The sequence below is a fragment of the Orcinus orca genome, chromosome 20 (genome assembly GCF_937001465.1).
Source record: "Orcinus orca chromosome 20, mOrcOrc1.1, whole genome shotgun sequence".
Taxonomy (NCBI): Eukaryota; Metazoa; Chordata; class Mammalia; order Artiodactyla; family Delphinidae; genus Orcinus; species Orcinus orca.
This window is the reverse complement of record NC_064578.1, coordinates 57,129,538-57,153,343: the sequence shown is the minus strand read 5'-3', so window position 1 is coordinate 57,153,343 and position 23,806 is coordinate 57,129,538. Positions and strand designations below refer to the sequence as shown.

Here is a 23,806-nt window from a genome sequence, read left to right as displayed (position 1 = left end):
AGATGAAGGAAGAAGATAAAACCCCAGAAAAATAACTAAATGAAGTGGAGATAGGCAACCTTCCAGAAAAAGAATTCAGAATAATGACAGTGAAGATGATGCAGGACCTCGGAAAAAGAATGGAGGCAAAGTTCGAAAAGATGCAAGAAATATTTAACAAAGACCTAGAAGAATTAAAGAACAAACAAACAGAGATGAACAATAAAATAACTAAAATACAGAATACACTAGAAGGAGTCAATAGCAGAATAACTGAGGCAGGAGAACGGATAAGTGACCTGGAGACAGAATGGTGGAATTCACTGCTGCAGAACAGAAGAAAGAAAAAAGATGAAAGGAAATGACGACAGCTTAAGAGACCTCTGGGACAACATTAAATGCAACAACATTCATATTATAGGGGTCCCAGAAGGAGAAGAGAGGGAAAAAGGTCCCGAGAAAATATTTGAAGAGATTATAGTCGAAACCTTCCCTAACCTAGGAAAGGAAATAGCCACCCAAGTCCAAGAAGTGCAGAGAGTCCCAGGCAGGATAAACCCAAGGAGAAAAACGCCAAGACCCATAGTAATCAAACTGACAAAAATTAAAGACAAAGAAAAATTATTGAAAGCAACAAAAGAAAAACAACAAATAACATACAAGGGAACTCCCATAAGGTTAACAGCTGACTTCTCAGCAGAAACTCTACAAGCCAAAGGGAGTGGCATAATATATTTAAAGTGATAAAAGAGAAGAACCTACAACCAAGGTTACTTTACCTGGCAAGGATCTCATTCAGATTCCAAGGAGAAATCAAAAGCTTTACAGACAAGCAAAAGCTAGGAGAATTCAGCACCACCAAACCAGCTATACAACAAATGCTAAAGGAACTTCGCTCAGTGGGAAACACAAGAGAAGAAAAGGACCTACAAAAACAAACCCATAACAATTAAGAAAATGGTAACAGGAACATACACATCAATAATTACCTTAAATGTGAATGGGTTAAATGCTCCAACCAAAAGACAGAGGCTCACTGAATGGATACAAAAACAAGACCCATATATATGCTATGAGACCCACTTCAGACCTAGGGACACATAAGACTGAAGAGGGGATGGAAAAAGATATTACAAGCAAATGGAAATGAAAAGACAGCTGGAGTAGCAATACTCATATCAAATAAAATAGACTTTAAAATAAAGAACGTTACAAGAGAAAAGGAAGGACACTACATAATGACCAAGAAATCAATCCAAGAAAGAGATGTAACAATTATAAATATATACGCACCCAACGTAGGAGCACCTCAATACGTAAGGCAAATGCTAACAGCTATAAAAGAGGAATTAGACAGTAACACAATAATAGTGGGGCCTTTAACACCTCATTTACACCAACGGACAGACCACCCAAACAGAAAATAAGGAAACACAAGCTTTAAATGACACAGTAGACCAGACAGATTTAATTGATATTCATAGGACATTCCATCCCAAAACAGCAGATTACTTTCTTCTCAAGTGCACACGGAACATTCTCCAGGATAGATCACATCTTGGGTGACAAATCAAGCCTCAGTAAATTCAAGAAAATTTAAATCATATCAAGCATCTTTTCTGACCACAACGCTATGAGATTTTCAATTACAGGGGAAAAAACGTAAAAAAAAAAACAAAACATGGAGGCTAAACAACATGTTACTAAATAACCAAGAGATCACTGAAGAAATTGAAGAAGAACTCAAAAAATACCTAGAGACAAATTACAACGAAAACACGACAATCCAAAACCTATGGGATGCAGCAAAAGCAGTTCTAAGAGAGAAGTTTATAGCAATACAAGCCTACCTCAGGAACAAGAAAAATTTCAAATAAACAATCTAAACTTCACCTAAAGGAACTAGAGAATGAAGAACAAAACCCAAAGTTAGTAGAAGGAAAGAAATCATAAAGATCAGAGCAGAATAAAATGAAAAAGAAAACAATAGCAAAGATTAATAAAACTAAAAGCTGGTTCTTTGAGAAGATAAACAAAATTGATAAACCATTAGCCAGACTCATCAAGAAAAAGAGGGAGAGGACTCAAATCAATAAAACTAGAAATGAAAAAGAAGTTACAACAGACACCACAGAAATACAAAGCATCCTAAGAGACTACCTACAAGCAACTGTATGCCAATAAAATGGACAACCTGGAAGAAATGGACAAACTCTTAGAAAGGTATAACCTTCCAAGACTGAACCAGGAAGAAATAGAAAATATGAACAGACCAATCACAGTAATGAAATTGAAACTGTGATTAAAAATCTTCCAACAAACAAAAGTCCAGGACCACATGGCTTCACAGGTAAATTCTATCAAACATTTAGAGAAAAGCTAACACCCAACCTTCTCAAACTCTTCCAAAAACTTGCAGAGGAAGGAACACTCCCAAACTCATTCTATGAGGCCACCATCACCCTGATACCAAAACCAGACAAAGATACCACAAAAAAAGAAAATTACAGACCAATATCACTGATGAATATAGATGTAAAAATCCTCAACAAAATACTAGCAAACAGAATCTAACAATACATTAAAAGGATCATACACCATGATCAAGTGGGATTTATCCCAGGGATGCAAGGATTCTTCAACATACGCAAAACAATCAATGTGATACACCATGTTAACAAGTTGAAGATTAAAAACCATATGATCATCTCAATAGATGCAGAAAAAGCTTCTGACAAAATTCAACATCCATTTATGATAAAAGCTCTCCAGAAGTGGGTATAGAGGGAACCTACCTCAATAAAATCCATATACAACAAACAGCAAACAGCAAACATCATTCTCAACGGTGAAAAACTGAAAGCATTTCCTCTAAGATCAGGAACAAGACAAGGATGTCCACTCTCGCCACTACTATTCAATATAATTTTGGAAGTCCTAGCCACGGCAATCAGAGAAGAAAAACAAAAGGAATACAACTTGGAAAAAAAGAAGTAAAACTGTCACTGTCTGCAGATGACATGATACTACACATAGAGAATCCTAAAGATGCCACCAGAAAACTACTAGAGCTAATCAATGAATTTGGTAAAGTTGCAGGATACAAAATTAATGCACAGAAATCTCTTGCATTCCTATACATTAATGATGAAAAATCTGAAAGAGAAATTAAGGAAACACTCCCATTTACCACTGCAACAAAAAGAATAAAATACCTAGGAATAAACCTACCTAGGGAGACAAAAGACCTGTATGCAGAAAACTATAAGACACTGATGAAGGAAATTAAAGATTACACAAACAAATGGAGAGATACACCATGTTCTTGGATTGGAAAAATCAATATTGTGAAAATGACTATACTACCCAAAGCAATCCATAGATTAAATGCAATCCCTATCAAATTACCAATGGCATTTTTTACAGAACTAGAACAAAAAAATTTTAAAATTTGTATGGAGACACAAAACACCCTGAATAGCCAAAGCAGTCTTGAGGGGAAAAAAAACGGAGCTAGAGGAATCAGACTCCAGACTATACTGGACCTCAGACTATACTACAAAGCTACAGTGATCGAGACAATATGGTACTGGTACAAAAACAGAACAATAGATCAATGGAACAGGATAGAAAGGCCCAGAGATAAACCCACCTATGGTCAACTAATCTATGACAAAGGAGGCAAGGATATACAATGGAGAAAAGACAGTGTCTTCAGTAAGTCGTGCTGGGAAAACTGGACAGCTACATGTAGAAGAATGAAACTAGAACACTCCCTAACACCACACACAAAAATAAACTCAAAATGGATTAGAGACCTAAATGTAAGACTGGACATTATAAAACTCTTAGAGGAAAACATAGGAAGAACATTCTTTGACATAAATCACAGCAAGATCTTTTTTGATCCACCTTCTAGAGTAATGGAAATAAAAACAAAAATAAACAAATGGGACCTAATGAAACTTAAAAGCTTTTGCAAAGCAAAGGCAACTTACAAACAGACGAAAAGACAACCCTCAGAATGGGAGAAAATACTTGCAAACAAATCAATGGACAAAGGATTAATCTCCAAAATATATAAACAGTTCACGCAGCTCAATATTAAAAAAACAAACAACACAATCAAAAAATGGGCAGAAGACCTAAACAGACATTTCTCCAAAGAACACATACAGATGGCCAAGAAGCACATGAAAAGCTACTCAACGTCACTAATTATCAGAGAAATGCAAGTCAAAACTACAAGGAGGTATCACCTCATACCAGTTAGAATGCTCATAAGAAAATCTACAAACAAGTGCTGGAGAGGGTGTGGAGAAAAGGGAACCCTCTTGCACTGTTGGTGGGAATGTAAATTGATACAGCCACTATGGAGAACGGTACGGAGGTTCCTTAAAAAACTAAAAACAGAATTACCATATGACCCAGCAATCCTACTACTGGGCATATACCCAGAGAAAACCATAATTCAGAAAGACACATGCACCCCAATGTTCATTGCAGCACTATTTACAATAGCCAGGTCATGGAAGCAACCTAAATACCCATCGACAGACTAATGGATAAAGAAGATGTGGTACATATATACAATGGAATACTACTCAGCCATAAAAAGGAACGAAATTGGGTCATTTGCAGAGACACGGAGGGATCTAGAGACTGTCATACTGAGTGAAGTAAGTCAGAAAGAGAAAAACAAATATCGTATATTAACGTATACATGTGGAACCTAGAAAAATGGTACAGATGAACTGGTTTGCAGGGCAGAAACTGAGACACAGGTGTAGAGAACAAACGTATGGACACCAAGGGGGGGAAAGCGGCGGGGGGGGAGGGGGCAGGGGCGTTGGTGGTGGTGTGATGAATTGGGAGATTGAGATTGACATATATACATTAATATGTATAAAATGGATAACTAATAAGAACCTGCTGTATAAAAAATATATATAGAATTAAATTTTAAAATTCAGAAAAAAGGGGCTTCCCTGGTGGCACAGTGGTTGGGAGTCCGCCTGCCGATGCAGGGGACACAGGTTCGTACCCTGGTCTGGGAGGATCCCATGTGCCGCGGAGCAGCTGGGCCCGTAAGCCATGGCCGCTGAGCCTGCACATTGGGAGCCTGTGCTCCGCAACGGGAAAGGCCACAACAGTGAGAAGCCCGCGTACCGCAAAAAGAAAAAAAAAAAAAAAAACCAGAAAAAAGAAAAGAAAAGCCAAAATGCCCAAGCACACTCACCAGGCACAGAGAACAGCAAGTGGAGAGGCCCAAGGCAACTATGTTAAGTATGTGCACAGGAAACAGCAAGACGCCGGCATGACCAGAGCAGACTGAGCTCAGGGAAAAGTGTGAGGAGGTGAGTGAAGGGTCAGCAGGGTCAGATAATGGGCCTTCTTATTTTTAAAATTTTGTTATAAAATATCTAAATATGTCAAACGTTTCCTAATTTTGTGTAACCTCTTCTCATTAACACAGAATACAATCCCAATTCTCTAAAAACAGGCATGTCTTACCCTATGCCCTGGATTTACAGCTCTCCTTTCCCTCAAACTGAGAGGTCTAAGTGATTATCCTCAGGCTGCTGTTTCTCCACCTTGGCTCTCTTGCCCTTGTGGGCTGGATCAACCTTTGTTGAATGGGGCTGTCTTGTCCATCCTCAGGTAGTAAGCAGCATCTCTGGACTCTAACCTGCTAGATGCCGGGACCACCCACACCCCAGGTGTGACAGTCAAATGTGGCTGCAGACTTCCAAATGTCACCTGGGGATAAAACCGCCAAGTACTGAGAAGCACTACTCTCTCAGCTTCTCTCTCTTGGACTAGCAGAGGATCTTGGCCAGGACTCAGGGAACAAGAGACAATCATGAAGGCACAGGAGAACAGAAAAGCCCCATAACCGAGATCCTGTGGTTTAGAACAATACCTGTTGGCACTGAAGGCAAAAACCTCCCGAGGCCCCACCTGCCTCACCCTCTTCCTGGAGACCATCCCATCACTCACAGCCCTGTAGACTGGGTTGCAGGGGATACATGAGCCAACCAGTCCCACCCAGTCAGCTCCCTGTCTGGAATGTGAAACAAGAACCTCAGACAGAGGCCAGTCTGTGCTGGGCACTGGGGTAGAGGCTCAGGGAAGTATGGGCTCAGGTGGCCACTCCTGCCTCAGGGACAACCCCCTAGAGCCCAGCAGTAGAAAAAGAAAAAAGAAACAATGTTAAGTATGCAATGAAGTAAAAACAAGGCATCTGGGGGCCACAGAGAGCAGGGACTGGGGTGGCCACTCCTGCCACAAACTTGCTGAGACACAAAAGCCATTATGAAAAAAGAGACATGAGCAAAAAGCTAGAGGGAGAAGTCAGGACAAGAGATCCAGAAGCTGGCATACTCCTGGTGGTTCCCAGTCCTTATTTCAGTCCCATGTGGCCCAACTGGAAATTCTGCCTTTGGGTTCTGAAGAACACCCCCATTTCCTTCCACCACATTTTAGGAGCCAAAGGGGAACTGTTTCTTGCTCAAAGAAACACAGAGATAGCAGGCAGGAAAAGATGAATCTCAAAAATGACTGAAGCTGTAGGGGAGAGGGTAAGCTTCTTGATCAGCCGGGCATGGAGCCAGAGCATGTCTGACAAAGAGATAGCAGGTCCTCTGCACGGCAGAGTGGCAAGGCCTTACCCAGAGACACCAAGAGCCTGCAGTTTTCCAGCATCACCTCCTGGTACAGGGTCCTCTGAGCTGGGTCCAGCTGCCTCCACTCCTCCTGGGTAAAAGTCACGGCCACATCATCGAAAGTCACAGACACCTGTCAAATAGAGGTAGTAGTGCTGACCCTGGGGCTGTTGGACGGGATCAGAGCTTGTTTCTGGAAGGCTGTTAAAGGTGCAGAGAGATCAAGACCCTAACCACTTAGCACCTCCTGAGGGCCAAGCTCTAGGCTGGGCTGAAGTGGAAGTGGACAATGTTTTGGACATAATACAGTAGTGTAAGAAAGAAAGTCACACAAGACAATGGAAAGTCACACAAGACAATGGAAAGTCACACAAGACAATGGAAGTGATGTGTGGGCTGTCAGATGCAAACAGGAGAGGCTGTAGGACCTCAGAGGAATGAATAAATAATGATAATAACAGTATCAATAATGGTAACAACAACAGTACCTGAGCCTCCCTGGTCCTGCTAGCTGCCTGCCCCATGGTGAGGGCTTCACTTCCTGGTTAAAGTGACTAAAAGTCCCCAGTTCTTTCTTCACTCTCTTGTTAACATCCAAACTCTTGAACCCAACACTTACCAGCTGTGTTACCTCGGAGACATCACTTCATCTCCCTGAGCCTTGGTTTCTGGATCAATACAACAATATTTCCCACTTCACTAATTTCAGCTGTGAGATTTAGACAGAAATTATTCAATGTTCGGTGTGCTTGGGGATTTTCATTAATTGTCCCACAGCCCCTGAGGTAAACATCTCCATGCCAGCCGATGACCCGAGACTAAGGGAGCTCCACCAAATCCACCAAGAGTCTTGTGTCTTACAAACGAGGAGCAAGACTTTAACACAGTTAACCCTGATACACGGTCTAATAAAGTAACCCGACACGCTTCCATCATCAAAATGAATACCTAATGACAAAATTGTGAAGCATTTACACCAATTTTTGCTGTTAAGTCCATTTCATCACGCCTGAAAATATTCCTGTGAACATGCACAGAGAAGCAGAGCCTTCATCATTGACCTCCCTGGAGAGACCCCTGAAGGGGTGGAACTACCTGGGTAATGGCAGGGCCCGGACCAGCTTCCCACACCCTCCTGGGTCTCCCAGACTCCGGGGAGGTTCCACAATGAACCATTAGCCGCTTCCTTCCTGAACCCTGACAGCACGTAGCCCTACGCCAGGAATACTTCAGGACCAGAGAGCACAAATGGCTAAAGATAACACTGGCTTTGGCCATGAGACTGGCCACAACGTCTGACCTGGCTGAAGGTGAGTGGAACATTCGACAACAGACTACAGGACCTCGCCCTCCCAAGACACGTCTTAACATCTAGGAGGCACCATGGCAACCTCACAGGCCCTCATGGGCCTTGTGAAACAACCGATATACCTTGGCTTTGTCCATGCGCTTATCTCTCCCTCCATTTCCCAAGGCCACCGGTTGGAGAAAGGCGGGGGCGGGGTGGGGGCAGGGTACATCCCTGCAGCACATGGCGGAGTTCGGGATTTACTACGATGGAAACCCCTGAAGGATACATCACTCATTTTTCCACAACTTACTGAGCATGTGTCAGAGACCCAACAGCCTTTAGGACCAAGGATAAATTAAGTAGCAAAGCAGCTCCACACGCCAGAGCACACGACCGCGAAGACAAACCCAGGGGATGCCTCCCTTCCGGAACCGTCTCCGCCCTCGGAGAGAAGCAGCTTCGCAACCAGCGTCCACTCACCTGTGTCTTGTGGGTCGGCGCCGCCGCCATGATGGGGCCCTGCGTTCCAGCTACGCTGGGAGAGGCGAGCACCGGGCGGCCTGCTGCTCCTCGCCTCCGCCCCGCCTTGGCCAGGCGACCTCGGCTGACAGCCGCTCTCCGAGAAAAAGGCGCACCAGACCTGGCGCCGCCCTCGGGAACTGCGGGGACGAAGGGCGGGTGCTGAAGGCCCGGAGAGGCCATGGCCCGGCGGGCGACCAGTGCACACGCCCGTTTAGGGAGTCACGGCCCGTTCCAAGGCACGAAAGGAAGTCCCATCCCCCTTTCCTGCTCAGTCCCCACGAAATGCCCTAGTAGCCACGCAGGCCAGCTCTCGGCACCTAAAAGCCAGCCAGAAGCGAAAGGCTGAGGCAAATGGCGTCCTCTGAGAGAAACCGGAAGTCCCGCCCACGTACGTGCGCCGCAGGAAACGCCTCTACGACTGGCCGTCATTGGCCAGCGACCTCCTCAGACGCACAATGCACACCTCTGGGTAATGTAGTCTCCCCTAGATTCGCAGAAGTGAGGAGCGCCTTAACTGGGGGGAGGGAGTGGGGCGGAGGGAGGAGAGGGAGTAGGGCGGAGGGAGGAGAGGGAGTGGGGCGGAGGGAGGGGTAAGGGGAGGGTCTTCCTCCACCTAAGAGCCACAGGAGGAGCTGAGCGCCGGCCCAGACCTGTTTCTTAACGGTGGGTTCAAGTGGAGAGGGCTAGGCAGTGGGGGCGAGAGCGTCCATGCTGTGCCTCAGGGAAACTGAGGCTTGGAATGCTGGGACAGTCGCCCAGGGCGGTGCAAAGGGTGTAGGGCTGTGACTAAGCTCGCAGCCCGCATAGTGATTTTCCCCCCTTCCCCTCCTTATGCCTTCCCAGATCCTCTTCTTTTTTTTAGGTCCCCAAACAGGGACCCAACCGGGATCCACAGAAGTGAAAGCACGGAGTCCTAACCACTGGACTGCCAGGGAATCCCCAAGAGCCTCTTCTTGAAACCTAGCAGGGCCCTGTGGAGCCTCCTCCCACCCCTACCCCCCAAGCCTCTCTGCGTCCCCTACTTCTTGTCTGTGGAAAAAGCTTTAGCGGACTAGGCCTCCCTCAGTTCCAAAGAGTGGGCTCAAACAGTTAATTATTTAAGGGGCAGCAATGGGAACAAAGAAGAGGCATTCAAGGAGGGAAGGGGATAATAACTAAAGCAATAAGTCAACCTTTGGGATGGGGTCACAAGACCATAGTTCTCCTTAAGGAAAACAGTTAACAATGTCTGATGCATGTTCTTAAGTTGTTTTTATAGAACCCAGACTCCCACCAGGTGGAAACTGCTGACCTCAAACACATCAGAAGCTAGGCTGGTTGGAATCAGAAGACTGATGGTGAGATTCCTGAAACACCACCCTGCTACCTCACCACCAACCGATCAGAAAATTGTCCATGAGCTGATCTTGCATCCTAGGACCCTCTCCCCTAACAGTCTTTAAAAACCCTTTCCTGAAGCCATTAGGGTGTTCAGATCTTTTTGAGCATGAACTGCCTGTTCTCCTTGCTTGGCACCCTGCAATAAATGCTATACTTTCCTTCACCACAACCCAGTGTCAATAGATTGGCTTTGCTATGCATGGAGTGAATGAACCCGAGTTTGGTTTGGTAGCATTCTAGGGGAACAGATTTTTAAAAAGTAGCTTCCCTGGTGGTCCAGTGAGTAAGACTGGGCCCACTTACCCAGTGGGTAAGACTCCGTGCTCCCAATGCAGGAGGCCTGGGTTTAGTCCCTGGTCAGGGAACTAGATCTTACATGCATGCTGCAACTAAGAGTCCACATGCTGCAACTAAGACCTGGCACAGCCAAAATAAAATAAATAAATAAATAAATATTTTTAAAAGTCTTTTAAAAAAAAAAAAGTAGCTTAAAAATTCTCCTGAGGAGGAAACCAGAAGTCCCATCTTGATACACAAGCACACTTGTCTACTGCACCCTCCTGAGTCTTCTTTGGCCCAGAGCCTCCTTCATATGTAGTTGGCCTAGATCACCTGAGGAATGGATTTTCCATCCCCTGGGATGGGGAAGCCACATGTGGAGGAGACTTGGAGGGAAACTCAAGACTCCAGTTTTAAGCATGGTCAATTTGAAATGTTTATGAGACTACAAAGTATGTGTCACTTAATCATTTCAACCTATGACTGAACATTAGGAGAGAGTTCAAGCTTGGATATATAAATTTGAGAGTTGTTAGTTTACACTGTTATTTCAAGTCATGACTAGATGAGACTGTCAAGGGAATGAGTGTAGTCTGGAGAAGAAAATGATCAGAGCATGAACACTGGACCAGCCTGACTTCATTAAGTGGCTGATGACAGGAAACCAACAAACTCATGTCAGAGCTTCTAATGTCCACCCAGAGATATATTAGGGAATTTTAGAAGTCCTCATTGATGATTTTTTTTCATAACTGTGGAGCTGAAAGAGTAAAACACACTTTTTTTTTTTTTTTTTTTTGCGGTACGCGGGCCTCTCACTGTTGTGGCCTCTCCCGTTGCGGAGCACAGGCTCCAGACGCACAGGCTCAGCGGCCACGGCTCACGGGCCCAGCCGCTCCGTGGCATGTGGGATCTTCCCAGACCGGGGCACGAACCCGTGTCCCCTGCATCGGCAGGCGGACTCTCAACCACTGCGCCGCCAGGGAAGCCCGTAAAACGCACTTTTCATGATTTCAGTGTGCATACACATTGAGAAATGGAATCAGAGAGTGCAGAAAATGCCCTTAAGGGATTTAATTTTTTTAAGATGAGAGAGAAGTATAGTGACAAGATGTTAATTAGGTCAAAGGAATGAAGAGTGTATGACATGAGTCAGTTCTGCAGAGAACTAGTAGGATTTACATATTTATAAACATTTATGTGTGTATATATATGTACATGCAATATATAAATAAAATATATTATATATATATGAGATTTATTTCAAGGAATTGACTTATGCAGTTGTGGGGCCTGGCAAGTCCAAAATCCATAGGGTAGAGGACAGGCTGGAAACTCTGTAGCCAGAACTAATGCTGCAGTCTTGAGGCTGAATTTCTTCCTCAGGGAAACCTTACTTTTCCTCTTAAGGCCTTTCAACTGATTGGATAAGGCCCAACCACTTAATCAAAATAGAATCCTTTGCTTAAAGTCAACTGATTGTAGATGTTGAGCACATCTACAAAATACCTTCACAGCAACACCCTAGATTAGTGTTTGATCCAATAACTGAGTAGTATAGCCTAGTCCAATTTACACATAAAACAAGCCATCACATTCCACTCCTTGTCAACTTGGCACCCATACATACTACCTAAAGCCAGACTTAATCTCCAGATGAAGACATGCTTCTGCCTAATCAGATCAAATCCAGTACTGATCCATTGTTATGATGGATCCTATTACATATGGTGGATTACATATGATGAATGTAATGTGAATCATATGTATCTATTGATTTAATGCTAAATTCTCTGATACTGGAAATTTCTTCTGGTTGTGTAAGATAATGTCTTTCTTCTCAGAAAATGCAAACAAATATTTAGGAAGAAAGAGACATGAAGTGTAAAGCTCTCAAAAGGTTCAGAAAAATATAAATTGATGGATAATGGGAAGGAGAAAGAGAATGAGAACGATGAAGCAAATGTGACAAAATGTTAGTTGATAAATCTATTTTAAGGGTATACAGAGTCTCTTTGTGCTTTTCTTAAAATTTTCCTGTAATTTTGAGATCATTTACAAACAAAAAGTATGGTGGGGTGTGGCAGAGCGAAGTGAGGTGGGAGTTTTCTCCACCTTCTCACTCCACCACAGTCTGTTCTTGCAGTAACCTGAGTGAGCCTCTTAAAACTGGGTGGAAGATAGACTCTAGGATGACCAGTGTGGGCCTCATAATTGCTGCCTATTGGTGTTCTAGCCTTTGTATGACCTCTCTCCTTGATTGTGGGCCAGACCTGTAACTTGCTTCTAGACATATAGAATATACCAAAGGTGATAGGTTATGCATGATTATGTGTACAGGGTAAGGCCCATCTTGCTGGATTCTCTCTATCCCTTGCAGCCTTGATGAAGCAAGCAACCATGATGGCAGGCTCACATAGTAAGGAACTGCAGGCAGTTTTTAGAAGCTGAGGGTGACCTTCATCGACAGACAACAAGAAACTAAAGCCTTCGGTCCTACAACCACAAGAAAATAAATTCTAGCAATAACCTGAATGAGTTTTGAAGCATCTTGTTCCTCAGTAGAGTCTCTGTTGAGATTTCAGTCCTGACTGACGACTTGAGCACAACTTTGTAAGATCTTGAGGCAGGCAACTCAGTTAAGCCATGACCAAACTCCTAATCCACTAAAAATGTGAAATAATTGGTGTGTGTTGTTTTAAGCCATACATTTATGATAGCTTTTACATAGCAGTAGAAAAGTAATACACACATAAGTTTGGAGTATGTCTTCTTCTATACAAAATCCAACTGCAATGGCCTCATCGTCCCAGAGTCAAAGTCAAAGTCCTCACAGTCTTTTACACCTTTCTGCTTTACTCCACATTAGTTTCCTGCTCCATGCACTGGCTGGATACACACTTGCTTTAAATCCTATGCCAGGACAGTCCCTGTCCCCTCCCATCTCCACATGGCTCACACTTTCACCATCTTATTGACTTTGGTCATGTATCACCTTCTCCATAAGCTCTTCCCTGATTATCCTAATAAAAATTGCAAACCGATACCCCCAATTCTGGCACCCACGTCCATCTTACTGTTCTCTTCCTTATTTTCTTTGTCATAGCACCGATTAACTTCTGATATATCCTTTGCTTGTTTATTATAATAATTGTTTATTTTCTGTCTCCCTCTCTTGATGTTCGTGAGGTCAAGGCTCTTTGTTTTGTTCCCTACTGTATACCAAAAATTTAAAACAATGTCTAGTACAAAGCAGACACACTATAGACGTTTCAGTAAGGTACAGTGGAACTCTGGTTCACAATCTTGAAAAATTATGTGTATAATTTTAAGCACTGCAATTGAGTTTTTGAACTGAAAAAAAAAATTTTTGTGCTTATGGCACAAAACCAAAATGATGGGACATCCGTGGTGGCGCAGTGGTTGAGAATCCACCTGCCAATGCAGGGGACATGGGTTCGAGCCCTGGTTTGGGAAGATCCCACATGCCGCGGAGCAACGAAGCCTGCACGCTCTGGAGCCCTCACCACAACTAGAGAAGAGCCTGAGCGCTGCAACTAACACCCGATACAGCCAAATAAATAAATAAGTAAATAATTAAAAAAAAATACCAGACATCTCAAGTTAATGAACTTAGTGCATTTTTACATATGGGAAGACACAGGAGTGTGGGCTTCTTGAAATTATTCCTTTGATACACACCTTAACTATCTAGGGCCAGTATACTGTTCTCGTCTATCCTGAATCCCCTCAGAGACACTTTGTGTATGTCTATAAACACCCCACACCATGTATTTACTCTCAGTGCTCTCTTTACTACTAGAAAGAGAGCCATCATCATCTTTAAATCTAATATGATTAGAGAGCCAATTCTAGAAACCCAAGAACCAATTCAGAAAACTCATCCTTAAATTCTCTTCCTGTAGAACCACTCTTGGTTCCCAAATCTGTGTTAATCAGGGGTCTTCAGAGAAACAGAACAAACAGAAAAGATATATAGATAGAAAGAGATTTATTATGAGGAATTGGCTTACATTCTTATGGAGGCATCTTGAGGAGGAGTTTGTGCCTGAATGGGTCCTCAATGCTGCATACTTGTAAACGACAGTTAGTTAAGAGGAAATTTATGAGAAAATATTCATGGCAGAGTCTCATGCCTAGAAGCAGTTATTAGCTTACACCACTCAAGGAGATTGCTTTAGCTCTCTAAGTGGTTTTCTCTACTTACTAGATGGCTTAGGTGGCTCTATAAGGGACTCAATTTTTGTTTTTTTTTCCTTGGCCACAGCGCTGAGGCTTGCTGAGGATCTTAGTTCCCTGACCAGGGATCAAACCCAGGCCCTGGAAGTGAAAGCGCAGAGTCCTAACCACTGGACCGCCAGGGAATTCTCATCAGCTTCTTTACATTATTTTCCATGGTCATGTTTTCATCTCTTAAGTGCATCATCGCCCTTGTGGAACAAAGGTGCTGCTTAAAGTATTGGGCCTCCTTGGTAGTGTCACCTGACACTTTGACGTCTCCTGAATCACACAAGCTTATATGGGTAATAAATTAAAATTTCTCTTTTATTCTGCAGTGCTGTGGAAGACAGCTATAAACAATTGAACAATCTTGTCAACTTCCCTCAGGACTGATCAATGACCTTGAGAAGATTGCAAGGGAAAGCAATTGCACGTATGCCCTCACATGCATAAATCCTGCCAGTGCAGGATAGGATCCTATTTTTATTTATAATTTTTATATTTTGTAAACATGGGCTTTTTGCAATTAATTTTTTTAAGTATTGCATTCAAATATTATTTATATTTTTTTGCTTTTTTCTTTTCCTGTTTTTCTTTTCATACAATTGATTTTATTTTTTTGTAATTAATTTTTTTAATTGAAGTAGAGTTGACTTACAAGGTTGTGCCAATCTCTGCTGAACAACAAAGTGACTCAGTTTTACACATAAATACATTCTTTTCTTTACATTCTTTTCCATGATGGTTTAACACAGGCTACTCAGTATAGTTCCCTGTGCTACACATTAGGACCTTGTTTATCCATTCTAAACGTAACAGTTTGCGTCTACCAAACCCAAACTCTCAGTCCATCCCTCCCCCACCCCCCTCCCCCTTGGCAACCACAAGTCTGTTCTCTATGTCTGTGAGCTTCTGTTTTGTAGATAGGTTCATTAGTGCCACAAGTATTATCTACCTTGATCACAGAATTTTTAGCACCTCCCTTAAACATTGCTCCCTGGAAATGAGAGCCTCACTTGCCTCACCCTAATCCTGGTACCAGTTATTAATTTAATAAGAAAAGGCTACCACTTCAAAAGATAAGTGAAGGGCTTCCCTGGTGGCGCAGTGGTTGACAGTCCGCCTGCCGATGCAGTGGACGCGGGTTCGTGCCCCGGTCCGGGAAGATCCCACATGCCGCAGAGCGGCTGGGCCCGTGAGCCATGGCCGCTGAGGCTGCGCACGCGGAGCCTCTGCTCCGCAGCGGGAGAGGCCACAATAGTGAGAGGCCCGCGTACCGCAAAAAAAAAAAAAAAAAAAAAAAGTGAAGAACATGAAAAAGCAATTTCAAAAAGAATATGTATGTATATAATAAACATTGGAAAAACAAGACGTGTAAATGCAATAGTACTCAAAAGTGTGCTTGTTCAGCTGTAGAGGTTGGTATAAATGATTAAATCTCTATCAAGGGAAGAAAAGAAAATCCTATCTAGTCCTTCCTAGATTAAGTGGGTGTATGCCTAAGTAAGCGGGAGGGGCCATCCCAGCTCATCATATAAAGCCAGTATCGCCAAGGCTGTTTATCTCTCTTTTGGTGGAACCAGGCTTCGGAGCTCCCTTCCAAGATGGCTGAAGACAATTCTCCATACAGTAAGTTCCTCACACATCAGATTGCAGTTGTGGTTTCCTTGGTTTGGGGCGGTGGGTTGGGCTGAAAGCATAATGGGCTTGTTAGAAGTTGTGGGAGTCCCATTTTTCAAACTTTTAAATAACTGTGCTAGGGTAAGGGAAAATCAGTTTCTTTCATGTAATATGAAAATATGCTGTTTTCTGTGCATCTGAGCATTGGGAATTTCAGAAAGATGCAGGCATGTAAGAACTAAACAATACAAATTATTGTTTAGGGGAGGGAGATGGGAGGAAAAAATAGATGGGAAGAAGAAAAAGGAGAGAAACACACTAAAAGAAACTAAGGGAGGCATCAAAAAGTCCTGAGACCAGAATGTCTTTGGAATCAAAGTAGCTTCCTGATTTCTCTCTCCAGACTGAACTTTTCTCCTGAACTTCCAGCTTTGTCTACATAACCGCTTACTCATCTGTAACAGGCATCTCAAACTCAACATGTCCCAAACTGAACTCCCGATGTTCAGACCCAAACTCTTCCTCCTACTGTTTTCCTTGCACAAGAAATGTCAATTGTTCATGCCAAAAACTTAGGAAACATCCTTGACCTTGTCTTCCTCTCATAACCTATATCTAATCAGGCTGAAAATTCTGTTGGCTTTAACGAAATATTTTAGGGATCTTCTGACTATTTCTTGGACTGTTTCCACCATCGTCACTGGATTATTTTTTTAGTAAATCTATTTATTTTATTTACCTTTTAATTTAATTTTAATTTTCGGCTGCATTGGGTCTTTGTTGCTGCACGCGGGCTTTCTCTAGTTGCAGCAAGTGGGGGCTACTCTTAGGTGCGTGTACAGGCTTCTCATTGTGGTGGCTTCTCTTGTTGCCGGAGCACAGGCTCTAGGCGCGCAGGCTTCAGTAGTTGTGGCTTGTGGGCTCTAGAGCTCAGGCTCAGTAGTTGTGGTGCAGGGGCTTAGTTGTTCCGTGGCATGTGGGATCTTCCCAGACCAGGGCTCGAACCCATGTCCCCTGCACTGGCAGGCGGATTCTTAAACACTGAGCCATGAGGGAAGCCCTCGTCACTGGATTATTGCAAGAATTGATCTCTCTGCTTCTATTCTGGCCCTGATTTAATCTGTTCTCAACCCTATAGCCCGTGTGATCTTATCAAACTGTCAGATCAAGTCTTTTATCTACTCCAAACCCCTCGGTGACTTCCCAACATACTAAGAGTCAAAGGCACATAGTTGGAAGAGGTCCTATATAATCTGCCCTGCCTGGGAGGTCTAGGACCTCATCTGTTTCTGCTTCGTTTTCTCTTCTCCAGACTTAGCCTTCTTGCTCTTCCTATCTATCTTATTTCTCTGTCATTTTTTCCTCATTACTTTGGTCTTATGCGTAAAATTCTATCACGGGAATATACCATATTTTACTTATCCATTCTCCTAGCAATGGGCATTCAGTTGCTTCAGCTGTTACTACAAACAGCATTCTGAAAAATGTCATGCAGATGTAGGCATGAAATGGATTGCAGGGTTACAATTACTTACTATACATAATTTAAACAAGCATACCCTGATTGCCCTACAGATTATCTTAAATAAATTACATTCTACCCAGCTCTCAAGAAGGGTTCTGATCTCCCCACCTTACCCCCATCATTGCAAGCTGCTGACTTTTATCTGGTTTTCTACCTTTTTGAACTGAAGGTTTCAATTACGATATTAGTTCCAGCAATTTTTCCCATTATGCATTTTGGTATCTTATTTAGTATATAACTTTTCCTATCTCAGTGTAACATAGGTTTTCTTGTACATTATCTATTTTTAGCTTTCATATGTATTTAATTTTTTGGCATTTATTTTTATATGCTATATATTGTGTGACCCAACTTAATTTTTCTTCATATAGTAAGTCATTTTCTGTATCCAACACTACCCTTTCACATTGATTTTGGAGGCTATAGCTATCCCAATTCTAAGTGTGGACTTTAGTTACTAATAATGTATCAATATTGATCCATTAGTTGTGACAAATGTACAGTACTGATATAAGATGTTAATAATAGGGGAAGGGCTTCCCTGGTGGCGCAGTGGTTGAGAGTCCGCCTACCGATGCAGGGGACACGGGTTCGTGCCCCGGTCCGGGAAGATCCCACATGCCGCGGAGCGGCTAGGCCCGTGAGCCATACCCACTGAGCCTGCGCGTCCAGAGCCTGTGCTCCGCAACGGGAGAGGCCACAACAGTGAGAGGCCCGCATACCGCAAAATAATAATAATAATAATAATAATAATAATAATAATAATAATAGGGGAAACTGGGTGTGCAATATATGGGAACTCGCCATACTATGTTTTATTTGTTAAATGATATTCATTCATTTATTTATTTATTTAAATTAATTCATTCATTTATCATTTTATTTTTGGCTGCGTTGGGTCTTCGTTGCTCTGCGTGGGCTTTCTCTAGTTGCGGCGAGCAGGGGCTACTCTTCATTGTGGTGTGCAGGCTTCTCACTGCAGTGGCTTCTTTTGTTGTGGAGCACAGGCTCTAGGCGCGCAGGCTTCAGTAGTTGTGGCTCGTGGGCTCTAGAGCGCAGGCTCAGTAGTTGTGGCACATGGGCTTTGTTGCTCCGTGGCATGTGGGATCTTCCCGGACCAGGGATCTAACCTGTGTCCCCTGCATTGGCAGGCGGGTTCTTAACCACGGAGCCACCAGGGAAGCCCCTCGCCTGCATTTTCTTGACTCATATTGTTCTTGATCCATATGAACAGAACATATCAATTTTTCATGTTGTTTGAAAACAGAAGACCTTGACTTCCTAGTCATGGCATTCAGATCAGCTGAAGAAGTTCAAGAATCACCCTTGTGTTCTTAAGGGCTTTATAATTGAGAGTTCTTTCCTCCTGGGTTCTTATGGATTCAAAATGAAAAGAAGAAATGAGAGACAAGCTCGAACCTGAAGTTGGAATACATAAAATGGCCTATTTAATGCTTCTCTCCTAATCTTTCCACAGAGGCCGTGGCAACAAAGTGTAGACGCAGCCGCACCAAATTCACAGAAGAGCAATTGAAAATCCTCATTGATGCATTCAACAAAAAACCTTACCCGGGTTATGCCATCAAACAAAGACTTGCTTTGGAAGTCAACACTGAAGAGTCTAGGATCCAGGTAAGTTACAAGTTCTGTATCTCCAAGACGAGAAATAGAAAGGGAGGGGGGAACCATTCAGTGAGCACATATCATGTGCCAGTGTGACAAGGGCTTTTTTTAAAACAACATTTATTATTTATTAATTTGGTTGCACCAGGTCTTAGTTGTGGCACATGGGCTCCTTAGTTGCAGCAGGCAGGCTCCTTAATTGTGGCTCGCGGGCTCCTTAGTTGTGGAATGCGAACACTTAGTTGCAGTATGTGTGCAGGATCTAGTTCCCTGACCAGGGATTGAACCTGGGCCCCTTGCGTTGGGAGCACGGAGTCCTAACCACTGTGCTACCAGGGAAGTCCCGTGAAAAGGGCTTTGAGTAGCATGTCCTACTTGACACTCAGAATGAACTCCCAAGAATGTTTCTCTTAATCTCACTTCATGAATGTGGATACTGAGGGTGAAGGAGCTCCCAGGAGTGTGCAAGAAATATGTAGGTACACCTCCAGAAAAGAGGAAGTATGTGGTGTGGTGGCACACTTATTCCAGGCTGTAAATCCAAGCAAGTCATTATAAGCAATGTGGTCACAGATAGGCAAGTGTCTGATGACATGGTAAGATTCCAGAGGAATTGTGGGTGATGTGAGGGTTAACCTTCCCCTTTCAATGAAATACAATAGACCGGAGAGTAGTGGACTGGTGTGCCATTGCAGATTTAGGCTGGAGGGGGTTCTTAAATACATAATAATTGCAGCATTTATTTATTAACTTAAAAAATTATTAGAGTAAGTCATGTTGGAACCAGGTCATGAAGATGCTAAATGCCAAGCCTTGATCTAAGTCTTAGTCGAATGTGACAGGGATCAGTAATAGTAATCCTGAGCTTAGGGCTCATAAGAATCCTTCACAACCCCCTTTCTTTTTGGCCACGTCGAGGCATATGGGATCTTAGTTCCCCAACCAAGGATTGAACCCTTGCCCCCTGCAGTGGAAGCACAAAGTTCTAACCACTGGACTGCCAGGGACTTCCCAGAATCACTCCCTTTGGAGAAAGGCAGCAATGGGGCTGAGATGACATAAATATGCTTAATTCTCTCATTTTCTTTTCCTCTTGTAGATATGGTTTCAGAATCGAAGAGCTAGGCACAGGTTCCTGAAAAGACCTGAGAAGAACTTAGACTTAAGACAAGACCGAGCTTACCCTGAAGAGAACATTCAAGGTGAATAGCCTGCTCCAGTCCTGCTACCCAGCAGAGCCTCTTGGGTACCCAAGTGCCTTTTTATAGTGAAGCCAACTACTGCTCTGAGTGGGAAAAGAATGTTTTCTCCTTCAGGGCCTCCTGTTCAGGGTCTTTGGTAGCAAAGGGCTCAACATGGCCCCTGGAAATTCTTCCCCACAAGGTCCAGGGACCTTCTGAGGCTTACCTGATTTGCACCGGAGTCCAGCAACTCAGCCAAATATTGCCTCTCCTCTAGAACCTTCTGTCTTGAATAGGCTGGGACAAGGCCCTCCCAAGGAGAGGCAACATGTTCCAAGTTAGATGGTGGGACGTGTTTGGGTTCCTTGTTTGAACATGTAAACTGATCTCAAATGTTCCTCTGCCTTCCATCTTTCACCTCCTCCAGGTGTGAGAGACAGACGATGTCGTACCAGCTATACTTCTTCCCAATTACAAACTCTTATGAATGCGTTCATGGAAAACCCTTATCCTGGGATTGATTCCAGACAGCAACTTGCTGAAGATATTGGGGTTCCAGAGTCAAGAGTCCAGGTAAGTGATAAGGAATTTGATGTTGGTAGGAACATATATAGTGAGACATCTCGGAATGACTTCTCCAACAGGGATTAATTCTCATAGATATCATAAGCAGGACAGATGGGAAAATGGGATTTCTGGTTTGGATAGGTGCAGCTCTTCCAAAACAATCAATCATTTATCTGTAGAGTGGTATCAATATATGCCTTCAGGAAGGAGGTCAAAGTTCAGTGCTATTAGGTGACTTTTCTAAAGTCTGGTTTTGGGGCTCCTACAATAGACCTGTGTTTATTCTACTTGGAACCTCTGAAAACCAAAAGTAGTAGCTGTGAAACATGAGGGGTGTGTGTGTGGGGGGGGGCACAAGCAAGGGGTAGCAATTAATGACATCTTATGGAAAGAAAAATGTCTTCCTTGGGACATCCCTGGTGGTTCAGTGGTTAAATGTCTGAGCTTCCACTGCAGGGGGTGCAGGTTCGATCCCTGGTCAGGGAACTAAGATCCTTCATGCCATGCGGTGCAGACAAAAAAAAAAAAAAAAAAAAGAAAAAAGATTAAAAGAAAAAAAAATGTCTTCCTAGAAGATATTACTCTATCCTGCATCATGGAATAAAAATAGGTGTTTTAGGGAGGAAGAAAAGAAGTGGAAAGAGAATTCTAGGCAGAGGAGAGAGTTGCAATATAGGCATGGCACTTTAGGGAAAGACTAATACTTGTAATGAGGGGATCGTGGGGACTTTCAGGATATGAAACCCATCACTAGACCATAAAGGGACTTGGTACAAGATTCAGAATCTTGAGCTTTATCTTGAGACATGATAGGCTTTCCCAGACATCATATGGAATGTCAATGATTTGGGAATTCAGCCTAAAAGAAGCCACCTCTTCCTCCCCTTTGCCTTATGAGAAGAGCAATGGTGAGGCTCGCATGACATCGTTGTCATTAAATCTCTTTGTTTTACCCACTTAGATTTGGTTTCAAAACCGAAGATCTAGACTCCGTATCCAGAAGAAAAGAGAACCCGAAGAAGGTTCAGCCCAAGGACAAAACCAGGGACGAGATCTCTGAGATGGGAGCGTTCAAGGTACCAGCCTGTGGTTCCCAATTTGGCTCACAAGCGGAGCGTCCTGAGTGCTCAGTCCTTCCACATGGTGTAGTCAACTCCAGCTTCCTCTCAGGAGGTGGACGACGTTTCCACACATGTGCCTCCAGAGAGTCAGGGGCTTGATTGGTCACAGCCCCTGAAGGCTTTTCCCAAGTCTGTGGTCCTGCCAGGGAATTCCACTGCCCACTTTTCAAGCTCTGAACTGGAACCCAGACAACCCATTAGTATGTGAACTTTGTTCACTGATGTTTTCCCAGTGCCTGGCACATAGTAGACAATCCATAAACTTTTGTGGCAGGTATGACCGAGTGAACGGAGGAATGAATCCTCAGGCGTGTTCTGCCGGGGGCCGGCTAATGCATGGCTTTCCCAAGAGGTAGGAGGTTCCATATTTGACTGGAAAGGTGGGAAAGAGCTGACCTCCCTTTCTGTATGTATAAATCGGCTTCTTCGATTTTTCTTTCCCTTTCCTCTTTAGGTTTACAGAACGGCACTCCCTAGTGACTGTTTTATTTCCCTGGAGCCAGAACAAGGTGAACAGAGAGACAAATTCAGTGTATTTGATGTCATCAGCCTGGACTCCAGATCAGTTCTCTTCCTGGCAACATACCCTTCCAAACATACTTTCGCCTTCTTCTTCGTCTTCTGGAAATGGTAAACAGGACTTCAGGACTCAGAGGCAGATGACACAAAGTACCACACAGCCCTAGTGACTGAACCTAGATTTAGAGTTCAACAGATCTCGAGAACAATGAAAGTAAACTTATTAACACCATTTTTATGGTCATACAAATAAATGACCGATTCAAGTAAAAATCATCAAAACATATGTGGTACTGTGACTTTGATCAACTGTGCTGATGTACTGAAGCCTCCATAAAAACCCAGAAGGATGGGGTTCAGAGCTTCTGGGTTAGTGAACGCATGGCGGAGAGGAGAGCGATGTACTTGAAGAGGGCGTGGAAGCTCGAGCCCCTTCTCACATACCTCGCCCTATGTATCCATCTGGCTGTTGACGTATATCCTTTAATATCTTTTGTAATAAATCTGTAATCTAGTGAGTTTCCTGAGTTCTGTGAGCCACTGTAGCAAATTAATCAGACCCAAGGAGAGGGGTTCGTGGGAAACTCTGATTTATAGCCTGGTGGTCAGAAGTACAGGTAATAACCTGAATTTGAGATTGGCGTCTGAAGTCGGAGGAGTTGTAACGGAGCAGGAGCTTATGGTGATTTCCCAGGACAGATCCCCCCACCCCCATATCCTCTGCCTGCTTTTTGTCTGTAGAAAAACTTTAGCTGAAGAATAAATTTAATCAGAGAAATGAGAAAAATGCAGAAATGAAGGAAAACAGTCCAACAAGATGAAATAATAGTTCAGCTATTAAACAAAGTCAAGGATCTTTAGTTCCTTCTCAAGGCTATAGATCATATTCTGAGCCATATCCTTTAAGCTGTTTTGTAGATACTGAAACCCCACCAGAAGCAAGAAGTTAACTACATGATGACCAGACTGCAGCCACAACATAAGCTTCTCCATCTTACACAATTCTGAGAACTCACCTCAAGGAAGTGGGAACAAACTGACCCCGGAATTGAAGATTAACTGCACTTAAAACAATCAAGATGATGCTGACCAGACCACCACGTGAACAGTTTCAAGATGATTGTCAGAGATGACTGCTACTCTTCACGCAGCCACCCCCACCAGGCCTGTGCATTCCTGAGATTCCCCTTTAAAATCCCTTGCCCTTGATTAGCAGTGGGGATTTGTTTTTTTGGAACGTGAGTCTAGCTTCTCCCCAGGATGGTCGGCTTCTTCAATAAAGCTATCTTTGT

At 43.3% G+C, this 23,806-nt stretch overlaps 2 protein-coding genes across 2 annotated transcripts in view; one reads left to right on the top strand and one right to left on the bottom strand.

Moving 5' to 3' along the window:
* LOC101286931 (uncharacterized) overlaps nucleotides 1–8,962 on the bottom strand; it is a 94,918-nt gene extending 85,956 nt beyond the window's left edge. The window contains exons 1-2 of the mRNA XM_049702775.1: nucleotides 8,416–8,962; nucleotides 6,651–6,777 (exon numbers count right to left, since the gene is read on the bottom strand). Coding sequence (XP_049558732.1) covers nucleotides 6,651–6,777; nucleotides 8,416–8,637 — 349 coding nt within the window. The 5' untranslated portion in view covers nucleotides 8,638–8,962. The remainder of the gene's footprint in view (nucleotides 1–6,650; nucleotides 6,778–8,415) is intronic.
* Nucleotides 8,809–21,934, top strand: DUXA (double homeobox A). The gene is made up of 5 exons (XM_049702774.1): nucleotides 8,809–8,845; nucleotides 18,981–19,135; nucleotides 20,226–20,328; nucleotides 20,735–20,880; nucleotides 21,836–21,934. Exons 1-5 carry the CDS (start codon nucleotides 8,809–8,811, stop codon nucleotides 21,932–21,934), a joined length of 540 nt encoding a protein of 179 aa, XP_049558731.1.
* The last annotated feature ends 1,872 nt before the right edge of the window (nucleotides 21,935–23,806 follow it).